The sequence below is a fragment of the Ailuropoda melanoleuca genome, chromosome 1, assembly GCF_002007445.2.
Source record: "Ailuropoda melanoleuca isolate Jingjing chromosome 1, ASM200744v2, whole genome shotgun sequence".
NCBI classification, from domain to species: domain Eukaryota; kingdom Metazoa; phylum Chordata; class Mammalia; order Carnivora; family Ursidae; genus Ailuropoda; species Ailuropoda melanoleuca.
Genome location: NC_048218.1, coordinates 27,105,256 through 27,132,384, shown reverse-complemented (window position 1 = coordinate 27,132,384; position 27,129 = coordinate 27,105,256). Strand labels below are relative to the sequence as shown.

The following is a 27,129-nucleotide window of genomic DNA, read 5'->3' as shown; positions in this document are numbered from 1 at the left end:
CAAGTGAGAGTTTGACTTAAAGTCATTTAATCAAGGATATTAAATTAAAGGATCACTCTGCCCTGGTGTGATGGGTTGCAGAAGGAAGGAAAATGAACATTAACATGCATTATGCCAGGTGCTTAACGGGTGTTATAATATTTGATCCTCACTACAAACCAAGAGGCAGACATTTTTAGCCACATTCTATTGCTTAGGAAATTTAGGGTCAGAGAAGTTCAATAACATTTTCAAGGACACACATTTCTCAGCCGCCTGGGGAACAGGAATAAAATTCAAGTCTATTAACTGCATTGCCCATCTCAAGTTCTTTCTGCTATGTTCTCTATATCATTAGATTATATTTAGCATATATATTATAAGGTCAGATTCTTTATCCTCCTATCTTCCCCTTCTCTTCACTTCTCATCTCCCAAAAGCACTCTGCCACTCACCTGTCTCCTGCCTTCTCTAACTCTTGTGTATACATACATTCATATCCCCCCACTCTCTCTCTCTCTCTCTCTCTCTCTCTCTCTCACACACACACACACACACACACACACTGCTGGCAGAGGGGCCAAAGGACAAGATTAGTATTTGGGAAGCCAGAACTCCAGTCTTGACTCCATCTGTCTCTCCATACAAGTCACTAATCTCAGCTTCCTCATTGGGTAACACACCTGTTCCCTATTGTCTTGTTTCCTACAAGTATATAATTAAATGTTTATCATCAAGTATTTTTATACTTTAATATCTATACTTCCTTAAGTGAAGTGGAGTATGATATCATCTAGTTACTTTGATGCCTCAATACCACCAGCAGTTTCAAGCCTCTCATCCTGCCCTGTTCCCATACAGAAACCATTACTAGCCTCATATGGCTATTGAGCAATTGATAGATGGCTGGTGTGACTGAGGAACTAAATTTTAATTTAACTTAATTTTAATTTAGAAACTGAAGCTGAGTACAAAATACGCAATCTATGATTTCACTAGGATTAGGTTTCACTTCAACCACTGACACTTTAGCATCTGACTTAAGATGTATAAAATACAGACAAAAGTCTTAGTTTAAAAACAAGAATGTAAAATGTCTCATTAACATTTTGTATTAATTACATTGTTTCTTCTTACAGTTTTTTTATTGTACTAGAAAATCTAAAATTATATCTGTGGATCACATTATATTTCTACTGGATGGGGTTACTCTAATCCCTTCTTACTGATACAGTAGATCCAGATAGGGCCTAGGTAGATGCGTCTTCAGGTGATCCTGAAGTCCAGCTGCTCTTGAGAACAACTGCCAAAAGTTGTGGCAAAGTCTTTTTTATAGCAGCTCTTCTGTTTGTGATTTATTTATTTTTTTTAAGGTTTTTTATTTATTTGCAAGAGAGGGAGAGAGAGAGAGAGCGTGAGTAGGGGGAGAAGCAGAGGGAGATGGAATGAGAGAATCTCAAGCAGACTCCATCATGGGGCTTGATCTCATGACCCTGAGATCATGACCTGAGCCCAAATCAAGAGTTGGATGCTTAACTGACTGAACCCCCCAGGTACCCCTGTGATTTAGTTTTTAATGTAAAAACTAAATTATTATTTTTATTATAATGCTATGTTAGTCACCATACAGTACATCATTAGTTTTCGATGTAGTGTTCCATGATTCATGATTTGTGTATAACACCCAGTGCTCATTACAACACGTGCCCTCCTTAATACCCATCACCATGTAGTTCACTTTAAATGTTAGGATAATACTGTAAGCCTGTGGTAAAACGCAAATTATTTTCTACTGAGACAAAGGACAGCCACCTTCAGAAAGCTAGCCATCCTCCCTGTCCACTGCAGAGGAGTTCCAGAGGTGAAAGGGCACAGCTTTTGTTTTGTTTTTTGAGGATGGTAATGCCAATTATAATTAGTATGAAAAGTCTCAGAAGGAAGGATAGTGGACATAGTAGATTAACACTAAACATCTCCTCACCTTCCTTCTGGTGTACCTTCATTTATCAGGGGCCAAAAATCTAAAAAGCACATTCTACAAGTTTCCTAAAGCCTGAAGAACAGATATAATTTGAGTCTGGCAGAATATAAGCATCTGTGTGACATTTCAAAGGTGGGATGTGACGCGGAGGCCACCATCCAGTAGCCATGTTAAGAGATGAGTGAAATTCCATTTATCCTAATATATCTAAAATATTCTCATTTCAACAATTAATGTAAAAATTGTGTAAAAAAATGTAATAAGCTGTTTTATGCTTTTTTCATGATAAGTCTTGAAACTATGGCATGTATTTTAACCCTACTGCCATTCACATTTGGACTAGCCCCTTTTCAAGCACTCAATTGCCACTTGTGTTTGTAGCTTCATAGTTCTAGGGGTCAGTAAACTTCTTCTATGAAAAGCCAGATAGAAATATATTAGGCTCTGGGGGTCAAAGACAATTTCTACAGCACAGTCTTCTTTACTTTTGCTTTTGTTTTTAAACAAATCTTTTAAATGCAAAAGCTGCTCTTAGCTTGTAGGTCATAAAATACAGGCCCCTCAGGCTACAGTTTGGAGCCCTTCTCAAGGTTCTTTCCTTCCATGCTAAATCCTTCCTGCATGTGGACAGGAGGAGGATCAATCAAGAGGAGATTGTCTTCCTGCAACAGAACTCAGCTGAACCTACACAGGGGACTGTTCTCATTCTACAGAGAAGGACACAGAGGTCTAGAGAATTTTAGCAAATTTCCCAGGTCAAATAGCTCATAAGTGGCAGACCCAGAATGAGAACTCTTATTTGCCCAACTCCAAAGCTCATGCTTTTCAACACTGCATCATACATACTTCATTATTTTTTTAAAAAATTTTTATTTAAATTCAGTTAGCCAACATATAGTACATCATTAGTTTCAGATGCGGTGTTCAATAATTTATCAGTTGCCTATAACACCCAGTGCTCATCAACATCACATGCCCTCCTTAATGCCCATCACCTAGTTACCCTGTCCCCCCAACCTCCCCTGCAGCAACCCTCAGTTTTTTTTCTAGAGTTAAGAGTCTCTCACGGTTTGTCTCCCTCTCTGATGACTTCCTCTTCAGTTTTCCCTCCCTTCCCCTATGATCCTCTGTGCTTTTCTTATATTCCACATATGAGTAAAACCATATAATTGTCTTTCTCTGACTGACTTGTTTCACTTAGCATAATACCCCCCAATTCCATCCATGCCAATGTAAATGGTGGGTATTCATTCTTTCTGATGGCTGCGTAATATTCCATTGTATAAATGAACCACATCTTCTTTATCCATTCATCTGTCGATGGACATCCTGGCTCTTTCCACAGTTTAGCTATTGTGGACATTGCTGGGGTGCAGTTGCCCCTTCGGATCACTACACTTGTATCTTTGGGATAAATACCCAGTCGTGCAATTGCTGGGTCATAGGTAGCTCTATTTTTAACTTCTTGAGGAACCTCCATACCATTTTCCAGAGTGGCTGTACCAGTTTGCATTCCCATCAATGGTGTAAGAAGGTTCCCCTTTCTCCTTGTCCTTGCCAACATTTGTTGTCTCCTGTCTTGCTAATTTTAGCCATTCTGACTGCTGTAAGGTGGTATCTCATTGTGGTTTTGATTTGTATTTCCCTGATGCCAAGTGATGTGGAGCATTTTTTCGTGTGTCTGTTGGCCATTTGTATGTCTTCCTGGAGAAGTGTCTGTTCCATACATGCTTCATTATTAAGACTTTCTTTAGCTTGATTAATGGAACTTCACTGATCCATTCATTTAGCTTACACATATTTATTGAATGAATATTTGTGCGACATATAAATAATAGGGACATTTCCCCTACCCCACATGAAAGATCATTTTTGAAAAGGCTCAAATTTCTTGCCAATGTAATTTGTGGGTTACAAAATGCAAGCAAAAATTGACAATCATTTGCTTACTTCAGTCGATACAGATGGCAAACCAGATAATTCAGGACTGATCCAGTTAACCCCCAACTGGCAGAGGTACAAACATTTTATGTTCTCACTCAATTTCTAAATTAAGATACTTTATTAGTTTCAGACGTAATAAAGAGGTAATAAAATAGGTACAGACTCAAGCCATAATGGCCTATATTTTAACTAATATAATAACAAAGTAGTCAATTCTTAGTTAGACTAGTATATTAGCATAGTTTCTTTCAGCATATTTACTTAGTTGCACAATTATTCACTCCAAAAAACTTTTTTTTTTTTTTTTTTTTTTTTTTTTTTTTTTGGTCAGTAGCCCTCCAAAACTCTCTGGCTTTGCTAAGATATAAGTGGATCACTTACTATTCTTCTTCACAAAATTTAATAAAATCTTGTATTTTAAATTGATTTACCTTTGGGTGGACTCTCCATTACCAACCCTTCTTAGAACTACAATTAAAATGGAAGCTGGATATTTCAGATGTTTCTCATTTAAAATCCCATAATACGGAACAGACGTTTTTCCAAAGAAGACATGCAGATGGCCAACAGACACATGAAAAGATGCTCAATATCACTCATCATCAGTGAAATTCAAATCAAAACCACAAAGATATCATCTCACACCAGTCAGAATGGGTGGTCTCAAAAGGACAAGAAATAACAATTGTTGGCGAGGATGTGCAGAAAAGGGATTCCTCCTGCACTGTTAGGAGGAATGTAAATTGGTACAGCCAGTGTGGAAAACAGTATGTAGGTTCCCCCAAAAAACTGAAAATAGAAATACCATGAGATCTAGTAATTCCCCTTCTGGGTATTTACCCAAAAAACATGAAAACACGAATTCAAAAGGATACATGCATACCTATATTTACTGTAGCATTGTTTATAATAGACAAGATATGAAAATAACCTAAGTGACCATCAATAAATGGATAAAGAAGATGTGTTATACATGCACACAATGGAATATTACTCAGCCGTAAAAAGAACAAAATCTTGACATTTTTAACAACGATACACCAGAAGATTTTTATGCTAAGTGAACTAAGTCAGACAGAAAGACAAACGCCATATGATTTTACTGACATGTGGAATCTAGAAAACCAAGCAAACAGACAAACAGAGACTCATAAATATAAAGAACAAACTGGTGGCTACCAGAGGGGAAGGGGGAAGGGGACAGACAAAATAGGTGAAGAGGATTAAGAGGTGTACGCTTCCAGTTATAAAATAAGTTGCAGGGATGGAAAGTAGAACATAGGGAATATGGTCAATAATATTGTAATAACTCTGTGTGGTGATAGATGGTAACTATACTTATCATGGTGAACATATCATAATGTAGATAATTGTCAAATCACTATGTTGTGCACCTGAAACTAATTGTATATGTAAACTATACTTCAATTATTTTTTTTAATTTAAAAAATCCCCAAATAAACTTCTTCCCTTTAATACCTACTCAACACTTAAATGAGAAGTTGATCAATACTGGATAATCTCTTCAGGGAGTCTGGATTATCCTATATTCATCTATATAATTCCACACCTTGCTTAAAACAGTGTTTTCTACATCACAAAATTCCTAATAAATATGAATAAATAAAACGTGTTTAAGGGAAGCCAGGATGCCTCTCTCATTTTGATTTTTCTTTTCTTTTTTTTTCTTTTTTTTTTTTTTAGAGAGGTAGAGACAGCAGGGTCAGTGGGGGGGATCACAGGGAAAGGGAGAGAGAGAATCTTAAGCAGGCTCCACACTGTGTGTGGAGCCTGATGAGGGGCTCAGTATCACAACCCTGAGATCATTACCTGAGCAGAAATCAGGAGTTGGATGCTTAACTGACTGAGCCACCCAGGTGCCTTTGACTTTTCTTTTCAATTCATGTAACAAATGCTATTATTTTTAGTATGGGCTATTAATTTCCACCGGAACAACCAGATATGCTGTCTGGTTGTTCCTAAAGAACCTGAGTATGAGAGCACCTCTCCTCCCTCAGAAGGTTACAGATACATTTGGATTGAGGACTGGGAGCTTGATCCATGAACTTTTGGGGTGTTTTTATAGTATTTCTAGAACATGAATCCTGAAAGAATAATTTTTTTCTGATACTGTCAAGACTAGTCCAAAACTTTTTTTCCCCCTTAAATCGGGGGTCGGGGGGAGAAGTGAGAATACTAGGAGGAAAAAATGATCCATTCTTCAGAGGCTCAGAGGGAAAGTTCTAATCACTAAATGTCATTTTATTAAAAGACTGATTTTATTTTATCCAAGCCATGGAATCATTTTTACAAGGAATAAAATGTCAGTGGTAATTTGAAAGGACTGGTACAATTTAACAATTGATAGTAGAATCAGTGGTTGAACTGGTTGCCTTTCAAAAGTACACACATACACACACACACATTTATGCTTGTATGTGTGCATAAATTTTTTTAAATTAAATATGGAGACAAATATATCTATATACATGATATGCATCTACATATACATATATATGTGTGTGTTTTATGTATATATGAAGAGTGTTGTAGCAAATTTAAATCATGTTTTCATTATTCTCATCTACTTTGCAATGTAAGAAGTTTGATAAAAATTCTAGTAGACTGCTTGGCTATGAACTTGTTTATTTTTCATGCATATTTATTAAACTAACACATTTAAGGAAATATCTTCAGGCTCTTCAGCCTATTCAATTTTTCTTCTTAATTATAGAGTAAAAATGCTTACAAACATTTTGCAATGTCAATTGAGAGTCTTCATGTAAGTCTCACTCTCTCACATTAATATGTAAATGTACTGCTTCCTCTTCTGCATATCTGTCAACATCAACAGCTTCATGGATATTGAAAAGAGTATAGATTGAGGGAAGAGTTTCCACTACACTAAATTTTATTTTTACTTACTGAGACTTATTATTGAACTTGGTTGTTAACTAATATGACATTGCTTACAACTATAAAAAAGAAGTTTTCAAAGAATGTCCCCAAGGAATAAAATAGGTAGGTATGAAGGTAGGTATAAAATTTGAAGGTATTTTTCTGGATTTGAATCTTGGGTCACCCTTTTTTTAATTGGGAAAGTTATATAAAATTTCTCCACATTTTTTTTTAAAGATTTTATTTATTTATTTGAGAGAGAGAGAACACAGAGAGAGAGAGAGGGAGAGGGAGAAGCAGGCTCCCCGCTGAGCAGGGAGCCTGATGCAGGGCTCAATCCCAGGACCCTGGGATCATGACACGAGCCAAAGGCAGATGCTTACTGACTAAGCCACCCAGGCACCCCCTTTCTCCACATTTCTAAACCTCTCTAAAGTTATTGTGAGGATCACTACAAATGTCATATATAACATCACCTAGTACAGTGCCTTATAAAGAAGGAATCAGATATTAATCTTTGTGTTGTCATTGGGGAAAAGTATGATTGCAAGGGTAGGAGATGGCATCTAAATCTGTAAGTACAGGGAAGCTCTTTGTTTGTAGCAGACATGGGATATTTTGTATTGTACTAAGCCACAATAGAAGCAAAATTAGTATGTTAGTATGGGATTAACTTCAATATAGCACAATCAACTAAGAGAACAGCCAGCACTGTTAAACAGGGACAGGGCCAATTTTGCAGAGCACCAAGTACTCTCTGCCTCTAGTAATTATAAAGATAATTCAAAAAAACTATCTGTATTTGCATTCTAGTAAGACTCGTGTTTTCTAAGTTCACGGTGTGTGTCCATAAATTTAAGGAGCAGCTTAGTAAAGTGGTTAGCATGGATTTTAAAACCACCACTGGTGTGCTGCAGTTGACAATGGGAATAATGAACAAATAAATATTCAGGCATTGTAAGCCTGTTATTAAACCACTGGTAGCTCGAAAATGACCATGGTAGGAGCATTTACACCAAGGCAATTGACAAATGCTACAAATCTGGGGTTCCCCCCACCCATTCCAAAGACCTCATTTACCGATACACTACTGATGAACTGCTGAGGCAGACCCATATATCTTTAACTGCCAGCTTTACCACTTCACGGTTTAGAGCCTTTAGCAAGTTATTTTACTTTCTCTCCTGCAGTTTCCTAATCTCAAAAAAGATATAATTATTTCCTTGTCTTAAGATTGCTTTGAGATTAACTGAGTTAACTTATGTAATCACCTAATACATACTTTATAAATGGTGGTTTATATTCATAAGCTAAAATTATGAAAGAGACAACAATGAAGAGAAACTCAGACACCAAAAGTAAATGAAGAACTTTCTGAGAACAGTGGTTTTTGTATTGAGGGGTATCATGAAGCAAGTGATTCTAAATATAGAGAGAAGCAATCCACTCAACTCCAGGCATCACTCACCATGAAGAGATTGCCGTGTGCTTTTCCACTCTCTCCAAAAGGTGACCTAAGAGAACCAGTCCCAACAGAGGTGTTTTCTTGGTTAGTTTGTTGCTCTGGGACGGGCTCATATAAGCTGTCCATGGAGCCTTCCTGCAATAAAAGAGATTCATGAGGCAAAAAATAATAAAAATGATACTTTCCTTGAAAAGTCTTTTCTTTTTAAAGATTTATTAATTTTAGAAAGAGAGAGCACACAAGCAGAGGGAGGGGGAGAGGGAGAGAATCCCAAGCAGACTCCCCACTGAGCGGGAGGCGGGATGCTGGGCTCCATTTCATGACCCCAAGATCATGACCTGAGCTGAAATCAAGAATAGGCTGCCCACCGACCAAGCCACCCAGGTGCCCCTCCTTGAAAAGTCTTCTAACCTAGATACCCACTTTTGTAAAGTACCCTATCTAAGTCTTCTGGGGCACAGAGATGAAGAGTTAATGGTACGCCAGTTTTCAACAGCAAACAAGGTGGTAGAGAAAAGCATTCTCACCACTCACTACAGAGCCAGGAAGTCAAACAAGACTCAGGTGTTGGGGAGCAACATACAAAATGAGACAGTTTCTCAAGGAGCGTGATGAAGACATCCAGTTCAAGGCACTGCTAACTAAAGGCCGATATGGACAGCAATAAACTGTGCTGGGCATCGGGTCACAAGTTTTAGATACACATATCCCTCTAATTAGTCCTATGTCCTCGCAGAAGAAACACAATCTGTTGTACTGCAGCTTCCTCAGCTGTGTGCAGCAGCTCATCCACGTTACAGAGGAACTGGCAGGATAAAATGAATACACAGGATATGTTTTCAAAATGCAAACCGAGGGTTTCAGAGGGGAGGGTGGTGGGGGGATGGGTTGGCCCAGTGGTGGGTATTAAGGAGGGCACTTATTGCACGGAGCACTGAGTGTTATACGCAAACAATGAACCATGGAACACTACATCAAAAACTAATGATGTACTGTATGGTGACTAACATAACATAAAATTAAAAAAAAAAAGAAAAAGTATTTAACAAGTACAATAAAGGCATTAACATTAATGTTTACAATATTTACATTAATAGTATTATTTACTTGTTTTTATTCTTTTAAAGAATAATGAATCTTAAAATGTATGAGTTTGCATTTAAAACCATTGTGAACTATACTGTATATTTTCTTCATATTTGGGAAGCCAACTTACTAACTGAACTGACTTGTTATATTTTCTCCTTTTGAGATAGGATTGGTCTAGTTGTAGAAACAATCTTAAGGGAGAGAGGTATATACTTAGTATATGGAAAATTTCTATAGTAACTGGTGATGCTGATAATGGTCTCACTAATATAAAGGTCTGTTGGATTATGAAAAAGTTATCTTGCTTGAAACAGTGAATAAAAAACTATAGTGAAGGGGGGTGGCAAAAAAAAAAAAAAAAAAAAAAAAAAAAAAAAAAAAAACTATAGTGTTGTGCTGAAAATGTTCTCATCTTTAAAAATGATTTTTAGTAAGATATAAGCTAAGATTGAATTGCATTTGCATCGTCTACTTTAGAATTTTAAACTAAAATGCTCTACAGTTTCATATTTTAAGATTATTTATTTAATTAATTAACTAATTAATTAATTAATCTATCTGACAGAGAGAGAGAGGGAGCACAGCATGGGGAAGTGCAGAGGGAGAGGGAGAAGCAGGATCTCCACTGAGCAGGGAGCCCAATGCAGGGCTTGATCCCAGGACCCCAGGATCATGACCTGTGCCAAAGGCAGATGCTTAATGACTGAGCCGCCAAGATGCCCCTACAGTTTTGTATTTTAAACAACCTCTGCTCAAAACACATGGCAAAGTACTGGGGAAATGAAAAAGACTAAGTCACATATGCTCTGAGGTACCTAACCGTGTAGGGAGACTGAAAATCTAACTGAAACACAATATGGTGAGTGAATGTAAAGCTTTGGACCTGTTAGGTGCCCAACCACAAACAGGCAGTATTGACCAGATCTGGGGCTCTGTGGGGTAATGTGCAGTAGACATCATTCACATAAAGCAACTCCATGCTGAAATCCAGGGGCTACAGCAACACTCAGAGTTAGAAAAAGTAGGCCGAGAAAACCTCTTTCCAATAGCTGCTGGGGCTCTTGCTTCTAGGAAGGTGTAGGCCAGAAAAACGAAATTTACCATCACAGTGAGCAAAATGGGATCTGAAACAAGCAAGCAGCCACCTAGTGCAGTGACTGGACCAGTTATACAACAACTTGGGATAAGATCCCTGGACCAGCAATGGAAGTCTTCGCTCTAAACTGGAGCCTCAGAAAGACTTGAGGTCTCTGCCTCAAGATGGAGATGGAGAAAGGTGAAGAGGGCAGAGAGGAAAGAAAAAGAGAGGGAGGAGGGTGTAGGTTGTGGGGAGAGGAGGGTGTGGGAAAGGCATCGAGAGACAGGGAGAGAGAGAGAAAAGACTTTTATCATTCAACATTAACCAAAACACATGAAGGGATTAAATGCTGAGAAAGAGAGCCAAATGAACTGACAATGTGAAAATAAAACCATTTCATTCCAGATAAAATTAAAATCAAAATGGATGGAGAAATAATTTAAGAAAGAATGTGATCTTCATATGGCAAAAATGAAAAAGTAATACCCAACTATAAATAATCTATGATGAAACCAAACAGGCAGAAATGAAAATAGTATCATTAAAGAGCAACAAAAAATAAACAATTACAACATCTTGAAAATGAGTAATATAATCAAAGAAATTTATGTTAAACAATAAAAAATTTGGATTAACTTTAGATCTCTGAAAAAAAATTAGAAAATACTGAAGAGTCTGGGGCGCCTGGGTGGCAGAGCAGTTAAGCGTCTGCCTTCGGCTCAGGGCGTGATCCCGGCGTTGTGGGATCGAGCCCCACATCAGGCTCTTCCACTATGAGCCTGCTTCTTCCTCTCCCACTCCCCCTGCTTGTGTTCCCTCTCTCGCTGGCTGTCTCTATCTCTGTCAAATAAATAAAATCTTAAAAAAAAAAATTAAAAAAAAAAAAGAAAATACTGAAGAGTCTACCCACAGTGCAGCATATGAGGATAAATAGAAAACACACGGAACATTTTAGGTAAAGAGTGGAAGGTTTATTAAGATGTTACAATATAAGATTAATAGGAATTCTAGAAAAATAAAATAACAGACTTTTCTCAATTCAAGAAAAACTACAGACCAATTTTACTTATGAAATTGTTTTAAGAAATTCTAAATGAGATGCACATATTTAAATTTAATTAAATTTAGTAGTCTGCATAAAAATACACCCTGGTCAATCAGTATTTAATATGGGAATATAAGAATGTTTCAACATTTAGATGTCTTCTTAAAATATTAAACAGAAAAATTATTATTTCAATAATCTTAGCAAACTGGGAAAAGACAGGACTTCCTTAACCTCAGTAGGATTATTTATCAAAAGCCTCCGGAATGGTGACTAACATAATATAATAAAAAAATGTTAAAAAAAAAAAAAAGCCTCCGGAAGACTCAATTAAGAGTAACAACATGAATGTGAGAAAGCAGTTTAGGGTGCCTGCCGTTACAGCATTCTTACTCGTCACTGTGACAGAAGAGAGAAAAAGTTGATAATGAAATAATTACTAAAGAAGAGGAAATCTTACAGATTATCTGTATGGGAAATCTAAGAAAAACTTAGACTAGCAGAATTTTTTAAATTCAGCAAAATTATTTGCTTGCAATATCAGGAAGTCAATAATGCATCTATAAATCAGCAGAAACAAATTAAGAACAAATAATCACAACAGCAACCAAGATTCTTAGACCCCTAGCAATAAATCTAGTAAAAGATTGCATGAATTTTACAGAGCAAATTACAAAATATCTTAGTAGCCCATAAAAGAAAACTTGAATAAATGAAAAGCTACACATGTTTGTGGATGGGAGGACTCAACTCCATAATTAAGTCAATTTCCCCTAAAGACGATGTGAGATTAAATCCATTTTAAACAAAATCCCATCAAAGATTTTCATATTATTTGAAATTTACCTAGAAGTACAAAGATTTAAAAAGTCCAAATTTTGAAGAAGGACAAGGAGAGGATATTCTGCTGAATAAGATGTCTCCCTAAGCATTAGAATTACCCTAACAGGTATATAAAAGAACAGGTGTAAGGAAAGGGGTAGAGATAAACCAAAGGGATAGAATAGAGTCCAAATAAAATAGAGGCAGCATTATTACAAATCACTGAAGAAATGGTGCAGGGAAAATTGATTTATAACCTTACTGGGTTACAAAGTCATGTTAAACTCGATAACTATATGATGAGCTCAACAAGAAAATCATCTTGCTTCTAATGAGCAAGCCTACTAAAAACCTTATTGCAATGTAAAATTGTAAGAAAAATCCTGGAGTCGGAGTGGCATACATAAAAGGATATCCCTGCCTGCCTTTTGAAAGATAGACCCCATTTCGAGTTTATAGAACCAAAATAATAGCAATCACCTTTAATGGATTATTTATAGGATCCTTGGTTCAGAATGGGTAGTTCATTAAGTTTGCTTTATATTTCTCTTAAAAACCCCATTTACTAAAAGATTTACAGTTTCCTCCTACACTTAAATAAGAGAGTGTTTAACTCTTTCTCTGGCTTTCTTTAGTGGTAATCTTTACGTGATGCTTAATATTTAAAACCACCTCCTTCCTACAGAATTAAAGATCGATATATAAATATAAATATACAGCTTTACTTTTTAATTCTGAAATCGTTCTTTCCACTAAATCAGTGATTTTTATTCTCTTTATCTTAAATGCCTGTCCCATATGTTCACATTCCTACAGGCACAGATAAAATATGTTTTGAATTATGCACAAATTCCTGGCGAAAGCTGTAACCCCTACCCCTTTTTCACAGCTCATAACAGCACAGTAGGGTGTCACAACACCCTGATTGAGAGCCCACAGCTGAACGATTTTATTTATTTACCCCACAGGAAGAAATAAAAAGCACCTAAAATAGTTCTGATTTTTTTTCCCAAGTACCTTGTGGACATGTTATTATGAAAGCAATTAATTTTGACAAACTTTGGAATGCTTGAACAAAACATTTCAGTGTTCATGATGGTTCCATCTAATCAAATATGTTTCCAAACAAGGAAATGTTTAAGGACAACTTTAAAACATGGAAAAGAGTTGCAGTCAGATTGAGTCCACAAGGAATGGTGTTGAACCAATCCTTTTTGAGTGTGTGCTCCTTTCCCAATATTACAGAGAAAGACAATGATGCTCATTAGATGGTTAGATGTCTTCAACAGCAGGATTACAAACCTATGCCACACTATGCTGAGCCCTGCTATGTTATAGAAATATTAGCATACTGATTATAGAGCCATTCAGAGTGATTTCCGAACGCAGTCATCTCTGCTGCTACACTGCCTATTTCCATGGGAAGTATATTCCTATAAACCACATATAGCTCTTTAAGATCGACTAGAAAAGAATGCACAATACCGCTTAAATCACCTGAAATGGGATTTCTCCAGTCAGATTTATATGGCACAAAGCAAAGTTGAGCACCAGCAATTATTTTGTAAATTGGGACTGTATAGGCAATCAGAACTCAATGATTCAGCCTGCCACAACTCACAACTGCATTTTATTTTTCAAGATGCTCCAAGATTAAACCCCTTATCGTGGCTTAAAATGCCTCCTGTTTAGGTATTACAAACTATGTCAGCACCATCTCTAGCGCTTATGTTAATCTTATTTGCAATTTGGAAAGAAAACAGACATCAAAGTAAACCATTTTATTTTCATAAATGACAGGGATCTCCCATCCACATCTTGAAAAACCAATGAATAGGCATAATGTCCTGCTGTAAACACAGAAATGAATAAAATTATTTTTGAAATCCATTTTTAGCATTGGCAGATGGTCACAGTTGCAGGTTAGAGTTTTAAAGCATTTCCAGATCTATGACTATCTGCTAACTTTCACTGATCTACTTCAGGCTAAACTAAAAAAAAAAAAAGGAAAAAAAAAGTAATAATGTAAAAAAGCATTTGAGAAGTGCTTATACCCTTGAATGAGCACGACTGCAGGACTGGAATAATGTATTGTACGTCACATTTACACTACTGTGTAACTCAGAAAGCTGCCTCCATGGTAGTTTAAAAAGCCAACAGTAAACAGAATTCATTACTCAAACAATAAAGAAGAAATTTTGATTCCTAGGATGTTTCAAAGCAAAGCAAGTAACCCAAATGCAGCATATTTTGCAAAATTTTTCTCATATTTATAATAGAAGAAAATAATTCCTCAAAAATACCATTTACATATCATTCTTAGAAATTCAGCATCAAAATGTTAAATAAATGGTAATTGTTTTAGATAAATGTATTTTTGTTGTTGTTGTTAAATTACTTGGCTCTAAATAGAGTTGGCTTAAGTGCTTTAATTAAAACTTCCTTATCCTCTTTCTGATGTGGACTTTTTTATGAGACCCTAAATGTATTAATTAATCACCACACAGGAAGTTTAGGGTATCCCCTAACTCCATGCCTTCTAATCGATACAATAAAATAAAAATGAGGCTATCAATGATGCATGTAAAGATACTCACCAGTGAAAAGCAGAAAAGATTCATTTTGGTGGGCTTCAGTCCCTTGTTGCTCTGCCTGAGAGACTGTGATCACCCCTTGTAGCTCTCTCTTGCCTTCACAGCTGTTTGGGCAGTTCTCATGGGAGATTATTACAGAGTAAAATCCCCACCATAATCCAGGGGATTCAGAGACCAGGATCAAATAAGATAGGTCTTTATTGAACAAACAATTTTCTAAATTAATGAGGAAGCCTGACTAATAAAATGAGAGAAGGGGACGTACCATGTTCTGTGTAAACAGATTTTGAAGGTGGCAATAATATTACTAAAATCTGAAGGAAAACTGCAGTGAAAACAATCACAGACCTAGCTAACTAAATTGAAAAGATGAAGCAAACCTTGAAAAAAAAGACCATCCTTCAATATAAAAATAACACCTTCCCTTCAAAGGTGGTAGGTCAAGGCTGTGTCCCATGTGTGCTTCTCCATCTCCATCTCTCAATTTCCTTCCATTAATTAAAAAAAAAAAAAAAAGTTGGATCTTTTATGTGACAAGATACTAAAATAAGTACTTTTTATGGGGGTAAAATAGAGATAACAAAATTTACCACTGTAACTATTTAAAAATGTACAGTTTTGTGGCATTAAGTATAGTCACATTGTCATTAACCATCACCACCGTTCATCTCCAGAACACTTTCATCTTGGGAAAGTGAAACTCTGGACATATTACAAAATAACTCCCCATTCCTCCCTCCCCACCAGCCCCTGGCATCCACCATTCCACTTTCTGTCTCTATGAATTTCACTGTTCTACTAGGTACCTCATATAAGTAAAATCCTACAATACTTATCCTTTGGTGACTGGCTTATTTCTCTTAGCATAATGTCTTCGAGGCTCACCCATGTTGTAGTATATGTCAGAATTTCCTTCTTTTTTAAGACTTTGAATATTCATGTATATACCACATTTTGCTTTTCCATTCATCTGCTGATGGACACTGGGGTTGCTTCTACCTTTTGGCGTTTGTAAATAATGCTGCGATAAACAAGGCTGTACAAATCTCTATTTGCGTCCTTGCTTTCAATTCTTTTGAGTACGTATCCAGGGATGGAATGCTGAAAAGTTCAATTTTCATCTTGGAAATATGCTGCTTCTTCAGCTGGTCCTGGACTTAATTCTCCTTTAAATAATATTTGTTTCTAAGACCCTCAGAAAAGGCATCTACAGTTGTCCCCTGTTCTTTAATTAGGAAAGCCTGGAGAATTACATTGGCACTTTCTGCTTTTAGAGTGTTGTGAGTTAGGAATGCTTTGAATTCCAAGTAACAGGCTACATATCTGAGGATGCTTCCTCAGGAAGGGTTACTCTTCTCATGTAAGTATTAGTCTGTGCGTTGACAACAGCTGGTGTTGATGCAAAGGGTCAGTGAGGATAGTCATGGTCACTTTCTACCGTTTCCCCTGCCTTCCCTTCATGTTCTGAAGACAGAGGCAGAACCTCAAAGCATGAAGTCCTCACACAGCTGCTTTCAAATCAAAAAGGTACATCATCGGCACCATCGTTAAGCAGCCTTCTGTGTTTGGCTGCCTTCTATTATTTTTTCCAATGGCTGCCACAGCACCCCTGTAAGTTTCTCCATTTCTCCATGCTTTCCCAAATTAGTGCTTTGGGGGAGTGTTATTTACAGTGCATTCTGAGAAGATATGATATTAAAATTTAATCAAAAGTGAAACCAGAGGAGACTAGAACTTTGAGTTTCTTTTAGGAACTATAATATTATCTCAACTCCGAATATTTAAAAAATTTGATGATGAGCTTTTCATACGTACTCAAAAGTGGAGTTCGCTAATCCCTCCATATTCCCACACCTATGTTCAAAAATTATCAAGATATTACAACAGTTGCTAAATCTATCCTATTTTATCCTTATCATTTTTCCTTCCTGCGCAAGTGTTTGAAACTCCAGACATCATGTCATTTCACTCCTACACACTTCACTTTGTATCTCTAAAAATTTTTTGACATTTTCTTAGATAATCAGAGTTGCCATTGCTACACTTTAAAATTATTCCTTGATAACTTCAAATACCTCCCCATGTCATTCCCCCCACAGAGAGATGGAGTCTATTTCTCCAATTCTTTGAATGTGGGCTGAAGCTGTGACTACACTGATAAATGGAATATAGAAGAGATACGACCGTGCTAGATCTAAGCTTAGCCTATAAGAGGCCTGCCAGAGGACAGCCACGATAGCTGTCCTATTGTGAGGAGGCCCAAGCAGCACAAGAAGAAACCTCCATGAAGGAACATAAAGTGTTCTAGCAACAGCTCCAGTTACTCTGAAAGTTGATGACAAACACCGATGTGCTAGGCCTGTGAGTGAGGTCATCCTGGAAATAAGTCCTCAAGTCCCAGAAGAGCCACCCTTGTTATGGTGATGGGGCAGAGAAGCATCCCCGAAAGACCTGACCTGACTGCAAAACTGTGAGAAAACAAATTGTTTTAAGCCACTAAGTGGTCTGCTATGTGCCAAGATAGCCAAAGCATTTTCCATAATTAAATGCCTCAATAATCTTAAGAAGAAAAAGAAGAAAAGGACCTTTTCTTTCATTTGCTCCATTTGAATTAAGATCCAAATAAAAAAGGACCACATGTCACTTTTGGGTATCATGTCTCTTAAGTCTCTTTAGTCTATAACTTCTCTTTCTTTTCTTTTCTTCCTGTCTGCCTGTCTTTCTCTCTTCCTTGCTACTAAAATGTTGCCATCGGCAGACTCCGAAGATAATACTGTAGTATCTAACTTTTGAAATCTTTGTAAAAATGTGTCTCTCTGTACTTTTCTTCAATTTGAAAATTTCCTGATTCATGCGCCTGGTAGAAGCAATAAAAACAATAAAATATCCTAAGATTCTTTTTGCAAAAGTTCTCCAAGGAATTGTACCAGGACACCCACTCCCCAAAAGCCATCACCAATTCAAAGAGGAGATTAGGTCCTTATAGGCACTGCAAATGCCCCTATTTCCTCCTCTCCTATCCTTCTCTTCTCATATACTGAAAATTAACTATTTTTTATCTATCTCCTCTGCAGGCAGAATTTATGTATGTTGTAGAGATGACAATTATTTTTCATTCCAATAGGTAGTTATCATGACAGTGTGCAACGAGCAAAAGCTTTGGACCCAGATCTGCATTTGAATTCAGTAACTTACTATGAAGTCGTTGACAAGTCACTTAACTTCTCTGAATTCCAATTTCCACTTCTATAAAAAAGTGATAATAGAATCTGTCCTAAAGTCTTCTTACATGAGTTGATACCAATGTATATAAATTGAATTCCAGGAAGAATTCAGCAAACTGTTATGAATTAGTTTAGTCGCTCCTTCCAATAAAAGTGCTTACCAAGAGCGGCCACTAAATTTTACTGTCTCACTCAAAAAGAAGGAAGGAAGTGTGTCGTGGCCAAAGTGCATCAGAGCAAAAGCCACAAGATTTGGATTCTGCACCTAGCCTTAGAACTAAGGAAACCTCTAACAAAACCTTCAAAATTCAAAGGGCTTTCAATTCTTCATCTACAAAACCAAAGAGATAGAATAAGTTTTTCTAAACATTTTTCACATAACAGCACACACAAAAAAGCAAATGGAAGTTTCTTCAAGGCTCCACCAGTCACTTCAAGTTCCAAGGAGATGATATCTCAACACATCCATAGCCCTTCCTGGCATCTCAGCATGTCACCACATGCCAGCTGGGAAGCTCTGATCTGGAGGATTCTAAAGTCTCTCTAGCTTATGATACTCGTGAAAGATATTTCAGAGCAGGGAAAATGGTTAAATTAAAGTGGAGGGAGAGGAAAAAATCCTTCAAGCTGGAGAGTAAATCTAATGTTTATATTCAAATCTTGTGGACTGCTGCATGAAATTATCCTACAAGACAATTCTGAGACCCCACCATATCTCCAGTGGGCACTTCCTTAAATGAAATTGAAATAATTGCAAATCATACAGTCCTTTTCATTGCAAAGAAGTATCTTAGCTTAATAAATACACATTTATTATCTCATCTATTTCTGAAATTTCATAACCAAAGCACAAACATAAAGTAATACATTTTGAAGAGGCATAATTACAATAGTGGGACATGCAAATACCTACAATTTTGGAAATAATTCACAGAAATTATCTATTCATCTATCATTTCTATTAGCTAGTCAACCAAGATAACATTGTTTCCCCATTTTTAAGCATCCAGTATCAATGAATGAAAGGGGGAGAGAGTGAGAGAGAGAGAGAGAAGAGGAAAGCGAGAACTCTAACAGTATATACATTTTTGTTACAGACAATAAGTATCTTACCTTTTCAGGGACTGATTTTCAGGGAAAGCTAGGGAAAGCCATGTTTATTAGATAAAGGTTTACAGAAGTGTGTTGATTTTGCAATGCTGAGACTTCAGTCTTTATTTGGTAAAGGTTTTTAATGCTTCGTAGAATTTGACAAGGAATAAGCTTTTAGAAAGTTCAAAAGATTTGTTTTAGAAAGGAGTGATTTGCAGATATGGTAGAGAAGAGAAACACTTAATAAAGGGTATTCCAGCGGAGGGAGTACATACATGATATGTGTGTGTCTCAATTTCACCCATAAAGCATATGGCCTAAAGTTGGATAATCTAAAGATTCTTCTTCTTTTTTTTTTTTTCAAATTTCTGTAGAAAACTGCAATGAATGAAAGATGAGTTTAAAACTTTGTAAGTAGGGACTCCTGGGTGACTCAGTCAGTTAAGCATCTGTGTTTGGGTCAGGTCATGTGCCCAATGTCCTGGGATGAAGTCCCGCATCAAGCTCCTTGCTCAGCAGGGAGCCTGATTCTCCCTCTGCCTGCCACTCTCCCTGCTTGCGCTCGTTCTCTCTCTCTCTCTCTCTGTCTCTCTGACAAACAAATAAAAATCTTAAAAAAAAAAAAACTTTATAAGCAAACTGGAATAAATTAGAGTTTAAAAATATCAGACAAAAGTAAGGGCACCTGGATGGCACAGCGGTTAAGTGTCTGCCTTTGGCTCAGGGCGTGATCCCGGCGTTATGGGATCAAGCCCCACATCAGGCTCCTCCGCTATGAGGCCTGCTTCTTCCTCTCCCACTCCCCCTGCTTGTGTTCCCTCTCTCGCTGGCTGTGTCTATCTCTGTCGAATAAATAAGTAAAATCTTTAAAAAAAAAAATATCAGACAAAAGTAAACTAAATGAAAAAAATGTATTCAACTTAAAACAATGCTTTATGACTACAAACAAAATTGTCATGTTTTTAAAGTTTTAATTTAATAGAAATGATAAAGATTAGATAAAAGCAAATACAACTATTATCTTCTGCCCGGAGAAGCCCTGATCACTAGCCTCAGAGAGCACTGCATATTAACCACTTGGTACTGATGATTCTGGAAGACTGCTTCTGTCTAACCCAAACTGAAGTACTTTTCCTTTATAAGATATGATGACACTGGGAACTACACGTGTTTAATGTAATATCTTTTTGCTTTAGGCATAGTACAAATTTGGGATCAAGGAAAATATATGCCACGAAAGGGCTGTCAGTGTCTGCTTGTTGAACTTCTTATTTTGCTTATGTAGCCTTTATGTATTGTTATAGAGAACAATCTGACTGCATCTGCCTTTATGCCTATGCGTTATTTGATAATGCTAAAACAGCCTAGGTTTTCATAGAATTGGCCAAACCAAAACACTGATAAGCCTCCAGGCCACCAGACAGGCCCTAGAGGGTCTATTGATTCCAGACCTGTCTCCTTTGCTATGAACAGTGCCAGTCTGTCATAAAAATATCAGCATTATCTATGTGTGCCATGATGAGACAAGGATTGGGAGCTACAGTGGTGGGATGACAAGAGCAAACGTTTGAAGCACTTATTAACCCAAAAGAAATAAGGCAAAACGTTCCCCAAGATTTCTTAATGGCGAATTATTCGGCTCAGGGAATAACATCATTGCCAATTTTGAAAAATTGAGATATAGCCTACATAGAGTAAGCTATAAGTATACAACACAGCTCAATACATTTGTACATATATGTACACTCATGCCACAACTACCCAGATCAGATCAAGCCCCAGGGTTCAGAAGGCTACCTTACATCCACCCCCCAAGGGAGTACTCTCTTTACCCCCTCCCAAGGTAACCACTATTCTAACTTCCACTTGTTTTTTATTTTAATGTAGATCTGACTTTTTATTCAACATTATGTCTGGGACATTCATCCATGCTCTAATTTGTTCTTCTTAATTATGGTGTGGTATTCCATTATGTAAATATTCCATAATTTGGGTGGTGTTGTTGCTTTTTAACTTCAATTGTTATGAATGAAGCTCCTCTGAGCATCCACATGGAGTTCTTTTTGGTTATCTGCATTCATTCCTCTTTGACATATAACTAAGAGTGGAAAATTGGGTCATAAGTTAGGTATGTGGTTAGCTTTTGTAGATACTAGCAAATAATTTTCTGAAGTGATCGCACGCATTTACACTCCTATCAGCAGTGAAGAATTTCAGTCATTTCATACCACCATCAAAACTTGGCATCGTTAGTTTTATTAATTTTAGCTATTCTGGGGTAGGTGTTTCAATTGAGCTTTTAACAACAACAAGCTACTTTTCATGTTTGTTAGCCACTTTGATACTGATATATCCGTTCAAATCTTTAACCCATCCTTGAGCTACCCGCTTTTTTCTTATTTATTTGTAAGCATTCTATATGCCCTGTTAATTAGAACTTTGACAAATCTATAGAGATGTAATATTACAAAAGTCTTCTACCAGCCTGTGACCTGGCTTCTTATCCTCTTAACGCTATCATGTAATAAACAGAAGTTCTTACTCATTTATTCATTAATTAATTCAATTTATTTTATTTATTCTTATCATTTTTTGGTTAGTGACTTGTGTCTTGGTTAAGAAATCTTCACCTATTTCAAAGTCAAGAGAATATTCTCCACGTTTTATTCTAGAAGTTTGACTGATTTAGCTTTCATATCTAATGTTTGTGATCTCTCTCAAGTTAATTTCTGTGCTGGGTGTAAGGCAGGAGTCAAGGGGCTTTTTGTTTGTTTGTTTGTTTTTCATTGATATATCCAGTGGATCCAGCACTATATACCGGGAAGACCATCGATTCCCTATGGACATACAGTGGGATCTACACCATATCTTATCAAGGCACCAGTAGATGATATGCTTCTGGAATCTTCGTCTTGTCCATTGGTCTTTGTGCCAGTATTTACACTTTCTCAATTACGATAGCTTTAGAGCAAGTCTTGCTGTTTGGTAGCGGATGTACTCCAGCAGTGCCCTGTGTCTTTAATATTGCTTTGGCTATCCTAGGTCCTTCAGTATATTTTTTAAAGCAGTAGATTGGAAATCTAGACAGAAGTTTAAATTTCATCTTGGCTACTGTCTAGCTATGACCTTGTGAAAGACATTTAACCTCCCTCTCTCTGCTTCTCATTTGTAAAATATGCAGGGCTTGGATAGGCAAACCCAAAGACTTTTGCATATGTGATTTTCTAGCCCAATTCACACAGAAAGAGAAGGCAATTAATGTTCATAAATAAAACACAGGAAACTTCCCCTGGAAGGATGGTTGCTTAAACGCAGCCAAAATTTCCCTCTACAAATGTTATTTCACATTTAAAATAATGCATGAAAGTGGGCTTAAAGACCACTTGTTTAATATAAATCAAAGAATTTACAAATTCATTAAGTTCCTAATGACACAACAAAACGCATAGCTTCTATTGGAAATAAAATTTGTGTATTCCTGGAAACATTGGCTCATATATATTTCTGTTACCAGAACAGGAATTTAAGTCTGCTGTGACTGGTACGGCTCTACCACTCTAAACACAATCTTCAACCTAAAACCCATCCTCTCATTTTATTAGGCTGTTTTGTTCTCCAGCATTTTCCTATGTCATTCTCCACACCTACAACATCCCCCTGCTGTCTTTTCACCAATTCACATCTATTAGTTTCTTTACAAGTCACTGCCTGCTTGTCTTCCTTGAGTAACCCTATTTCACACTTTTTTTTTAAAAAGATTTTATTTATTTATTTGACAGAGATAGAGACAGCCAGCGAGAGAGGGAACACAAGCAGGGGGAGTGGGAGAGGAAGAAGCAGGCTCCCAGCGGAGGAGCCTGATGTGGGGCTCGATCCCAGAACGCCGGGATCACGCCCTGAGCCGAAGGCAGATGCTTAACGACTGCACCACCCAGGCGCCCCCTATTTCACACTTCTTACCTTTCCACCTTGTACTCATCCACATACACTGCATTTCCTATTTTATCTATATACACAAATTATAGCAAACGTTTCGCTCTGATCTCCCTAGCTCAATTCTAAGCTGCTTTTATTCTGATGTGTCAGATGCGGAACATTGTGTATAGAATTACGCAACCATATCCAGGTCTTTGGGAAGAACTGTTAGGCTGTGAGGGCTACCTCTCTGTCAGTCATATGTGTTACCTCACTACACAGTGGCCTAGTGAGGTAGTCAGTATCCCTCTGATTTTATGAATGAGGAAATGTTGATTACAATTAGATACTGCCCTCAGTGTCACTTAAGAGTGCCTGAGTCTCGTTTTCCATCAGGGAGATGGGAGTGGGAAAAATGGCTTAGTGGCACAACTGGCTATGGGGTAGGGGACAGGTCTTAAAGGGCATAGACTGAGAACAAGGTGTTCTTACCAGAGACAAGAGACCCTGGAGCTGGAGAAAAGACTAAGAGAGAAGGAATCAAATCTGGTCAAGGTCCAGGCTGAGAGATCCAAGATGGATACCAAATCCAGAGGAGCAGAGTTTGAAACAGAGAGATAGAAGGAAGATGTGCAAGAGCAGAAGGAGCACAAGTGATTAATAAGCATTTGCTGGATAAATAATAAATAAATACATGCCTTATAAGGAATAAATAAGAGAGAGCCATCAAAAACTTATTTGGAGATTTGAAACCTGGATAATGGCAAAATGTGAGTACCAATTAATAGAATTTCAGAAGTCAGGAGAAAATAAAAGCTTGAGCAGTGCACATTGAGATGGATTTTTAGATGTGGGACATCCAGCCGAGAATATCCAATATGCAAATGAAAAATGTGTGGAGCTCATGAGAGGTTGCAGTTTGCAGCTTACAAAAGCTTTGCATGCTTCACTAATTCTCAAACAAACAAAGACCTAAGTAAACTGGAAACTAAAATTAAAGAAATTGGATTTAAGAGAAGTTAAATGACTTTCCCAAAATGACACAGCTAACTAGTGGATGATCTGGAATATGAACTCAGGATTCTAATCATAAAGTTCAGTGCTCATTTTATTACATGATACTGCCCCCCAGATAAGAATGAGTAAAGCATCCAAAACAGAGGATTTCAGATAAAATGATTCTATTCAGGCCTCGCCTATGATAATGTCTTATGCTAATGTGTATAGCTTCAGGTAACAAAGAACTGAAATTTATCAGACACAGCTAGTTGACCTCCCCGTTGGTGAAAGATACTTTCTCATTCATTTCAAGAGTTACTTGCTTGCTGCAATTGGCCAGCTGGTGTGGACATAGCTGACAGCATCACCTGCCTGCCAAACAAATACATGTGCTGAAAGCTGTTAAGTGGATTAAAATTTTGTGCCACAAAGTAAGGCCCAAAGCATAGTAAAAAATTTCACCTCAACTGAAGATGTTCCTAAAAATTCAACCCAGAAAACAACACACTTAAGAAGCTTCATGAGGTAGAGGACGTAAGAGAAATTACACAAAATATACAAGCAAAGAAAGCAAATATTTGAAAATTTGCCAAGTAGCTGCAAGCAAGGGTTGAGGGGAAAAATTTGAATACTGCTGACTTTCTAGAATACTCAGGAAGTTAAACAAAGAGTAAAATAAAATAAATTATGTAAGTTAGTTCCTACTGTAGCAGAACTGGCACCTTATTTCTTCTGCATCCTGTCAGCCATAGGAAGTTGAAACGCAAGCCCAGTTTCAAGATGCCTCCTTTTAACGGAAGAAGCTGCAAAGTCACATTGCAATGGATGTGGACACAAGGGGCAAGGACATTTACAACCGTTTGGTAATCGGTACAACCAGTAACTAGATGTTTGATTTTAAGCAGTTCATTTCACCTCTTTTGGCTTGTTTCCTTATCTCTAAAATAAGGATGAGGACCAGATGGTCCCTAGGACTCCTCACAGTTCTCTATTTCTAATGCAATGATTTCCAAAACTGCTTTTAAGGCAAATTAGAGGGTTTTTAGGTAACTCGAAGAAAAAGAAAAACCTGCAAGTAGAGTGGCATGTAGTTGCTTAGCTAAACTCACTTGTAAGTATAAAGTCACTTATTAAAATGCAAAAGTGCTATATGGAACACAGAAGTGACAGAGGATGTCAGAAAATCAAACAACATTATAGTACTGCAGGTTGGAAATCATTGAAAGGTGCAGTTTAGCGATTTGACAGCTCTTATAGAAGTCAACCAGTGTGATTACAAATATGCTAGAAATTGAACTGTTCACTTCACATCCTAAATGACCCAATTTGGCAATGGCTCATCACCAATATTCTACTATGTAGATTTGTTTTCATCCATAATACAGGGTATGAAAGTGCCCAATGTTAAAATTACTTGCATTAACTGTTAACATAGCTTGAATTAAGTGATTAATTGCTTCATCTTCAATTTCACGTGGATCACAAAGATTCAACCAGTTTTATGAAGCCCAAACTTTAGCCAAGCAGATACCAAACGAAGGAAGTCAATCATCCAGTCAACTGTGCTTCCTGTTCTAGTATGCAGAAAAGTAGCATACTCATACGAGAAACCCCAACTGCAAGAGAAGACAAAATGCTTTACTTTTCTTAGACTGGTGAGGAAACAAGGGCTAAAATAGAAAGCGTCATTGCCCAGAAATAAAAACAAGCCTTCTTTGAATGCTTAAAAAAAAGAAGTTTTAATATTTTTCCATTGTGGTAATTTTCAAATATCTGTATGCTCTCTTTTTCTACAGGATACAGAGTTGAAAGGTCAAATGACTGGAACCTGGAAATTACTTTAATTAGATCTTGTCTTACTTAAATTTAAGCAGGCTAAAGTTAACCCTAACCACCCCCATCGGTAAGAAGGAACATATCTGAATTCCACACATATTGTAACTTACGAAGCTCTACTGTCAGACAAGAATGTGGAAATGCCCGAATCTAAATGGAGCTGTAGCTGTAAGAAAACCATCTCCTTGTTATCTGCAAGTTCATCATCTTAGCTCTCAGACCCCAGAGAGCTGTCTCTTGAACTTTAGGAAATTAGACACCAAAAAGAAGATCTGAAAAACTAAAATCTACTAAGCCTATACATAGCAGACAGAGGTCAGGCAGAGCTATATTTAGGATTAATATAGAGAACTCTGGGTTTGTTTTTGCGGGAGGGGTGGATGGTAGGGCGATCAGCATACACATCCTAGGTAGAATTTAGAGATGTTAGTAAGTCTGTGTAAACTAATGACCTGTTTCATTAAAACTTAGAGCATTCATTGGCTCGTTTGCTGCTGCAGTGATAAGTAGTAATTTACGTACATCATGTAGTCTTTTCCATATTTTCAAAATATAGAAAATTTAGGTGACACAATTTAGATGACATTAGCAAATGGGAACTACAAAACAAAAAAAAAGCATTTTAGAAAATAAACTCATTTTCTTTGCATTATTCTTTCCGTTGCTTCCAAAAATGTTTAAAGATCATTAGCATCATAAACTTTACAGTCCCATTTCCCAAATTGGCTCCCTTCTTTCCCCTCTCTCAATCCTTTATATTCCCCTTCTGTTTCTGTAGCACACAGCTGAAGACCCAGGGTTGCATCTGCAAAAACACTCTGACTTTCTTCATGAATGTGAGTTCTCAGGAATGCCTATCGAAATAACTGGAAGAAGGCATTTTGAATATGACATTTCTCTTACACTAGCTTCCTGACTTCCTTCATCCTCTCATGTATCTGGCATATGAACAATTTCTCTTTAACTTGACAGTGTGAGGTTAAACTCCTTGCTGTGTTGATGCTTTCATCCCCTCTATCTCTTCCAGAACAAAGATCTTATACTACTAACAGTGTATTTTCAGCCTTTTTGCCTGTACTTGTTCTATCACTGTAGTCTATACATCAGCTCAACCCATCCCTGCCTTTAAAAACACCCTCTGTGACTTTAATTCTCCTTCCATTAACCA

At 37.1% G+C, this 27,129-nt stretch overlaps 1 protein-coding gene across 1 annotated transcript in view; it reads right to left on the bottom strand.

Moving 5' to 3' along the window:
* LOC109488893 (putative uncharacterized protein ENSP00000383407) overlaps positions 1–14,979 on the bottom strand; it is a 65,316-nt gene extending 50,337 nt beyond the window's left edge. The window contains exons 1-2 of the mRNA XM_034657455.1: positions 14,899–14,979; positions 8,271–8,402 (exon numbers count right to left, since the gene is read on the bottom strand). Coding sequence (XP_034513346.1) covers positions 8,271–8,402; positions 14,899–14,922 — 156 coding nt within the window. The 5' untranslated portion in view covers positions 14,923–14,979. The remainder of the gene's footprint in view (positions 1–8,270; positions 8,403–14,898) is intronic.
* Positions 14,980–27,129: the final 12,150 nt, after the last annotated feature.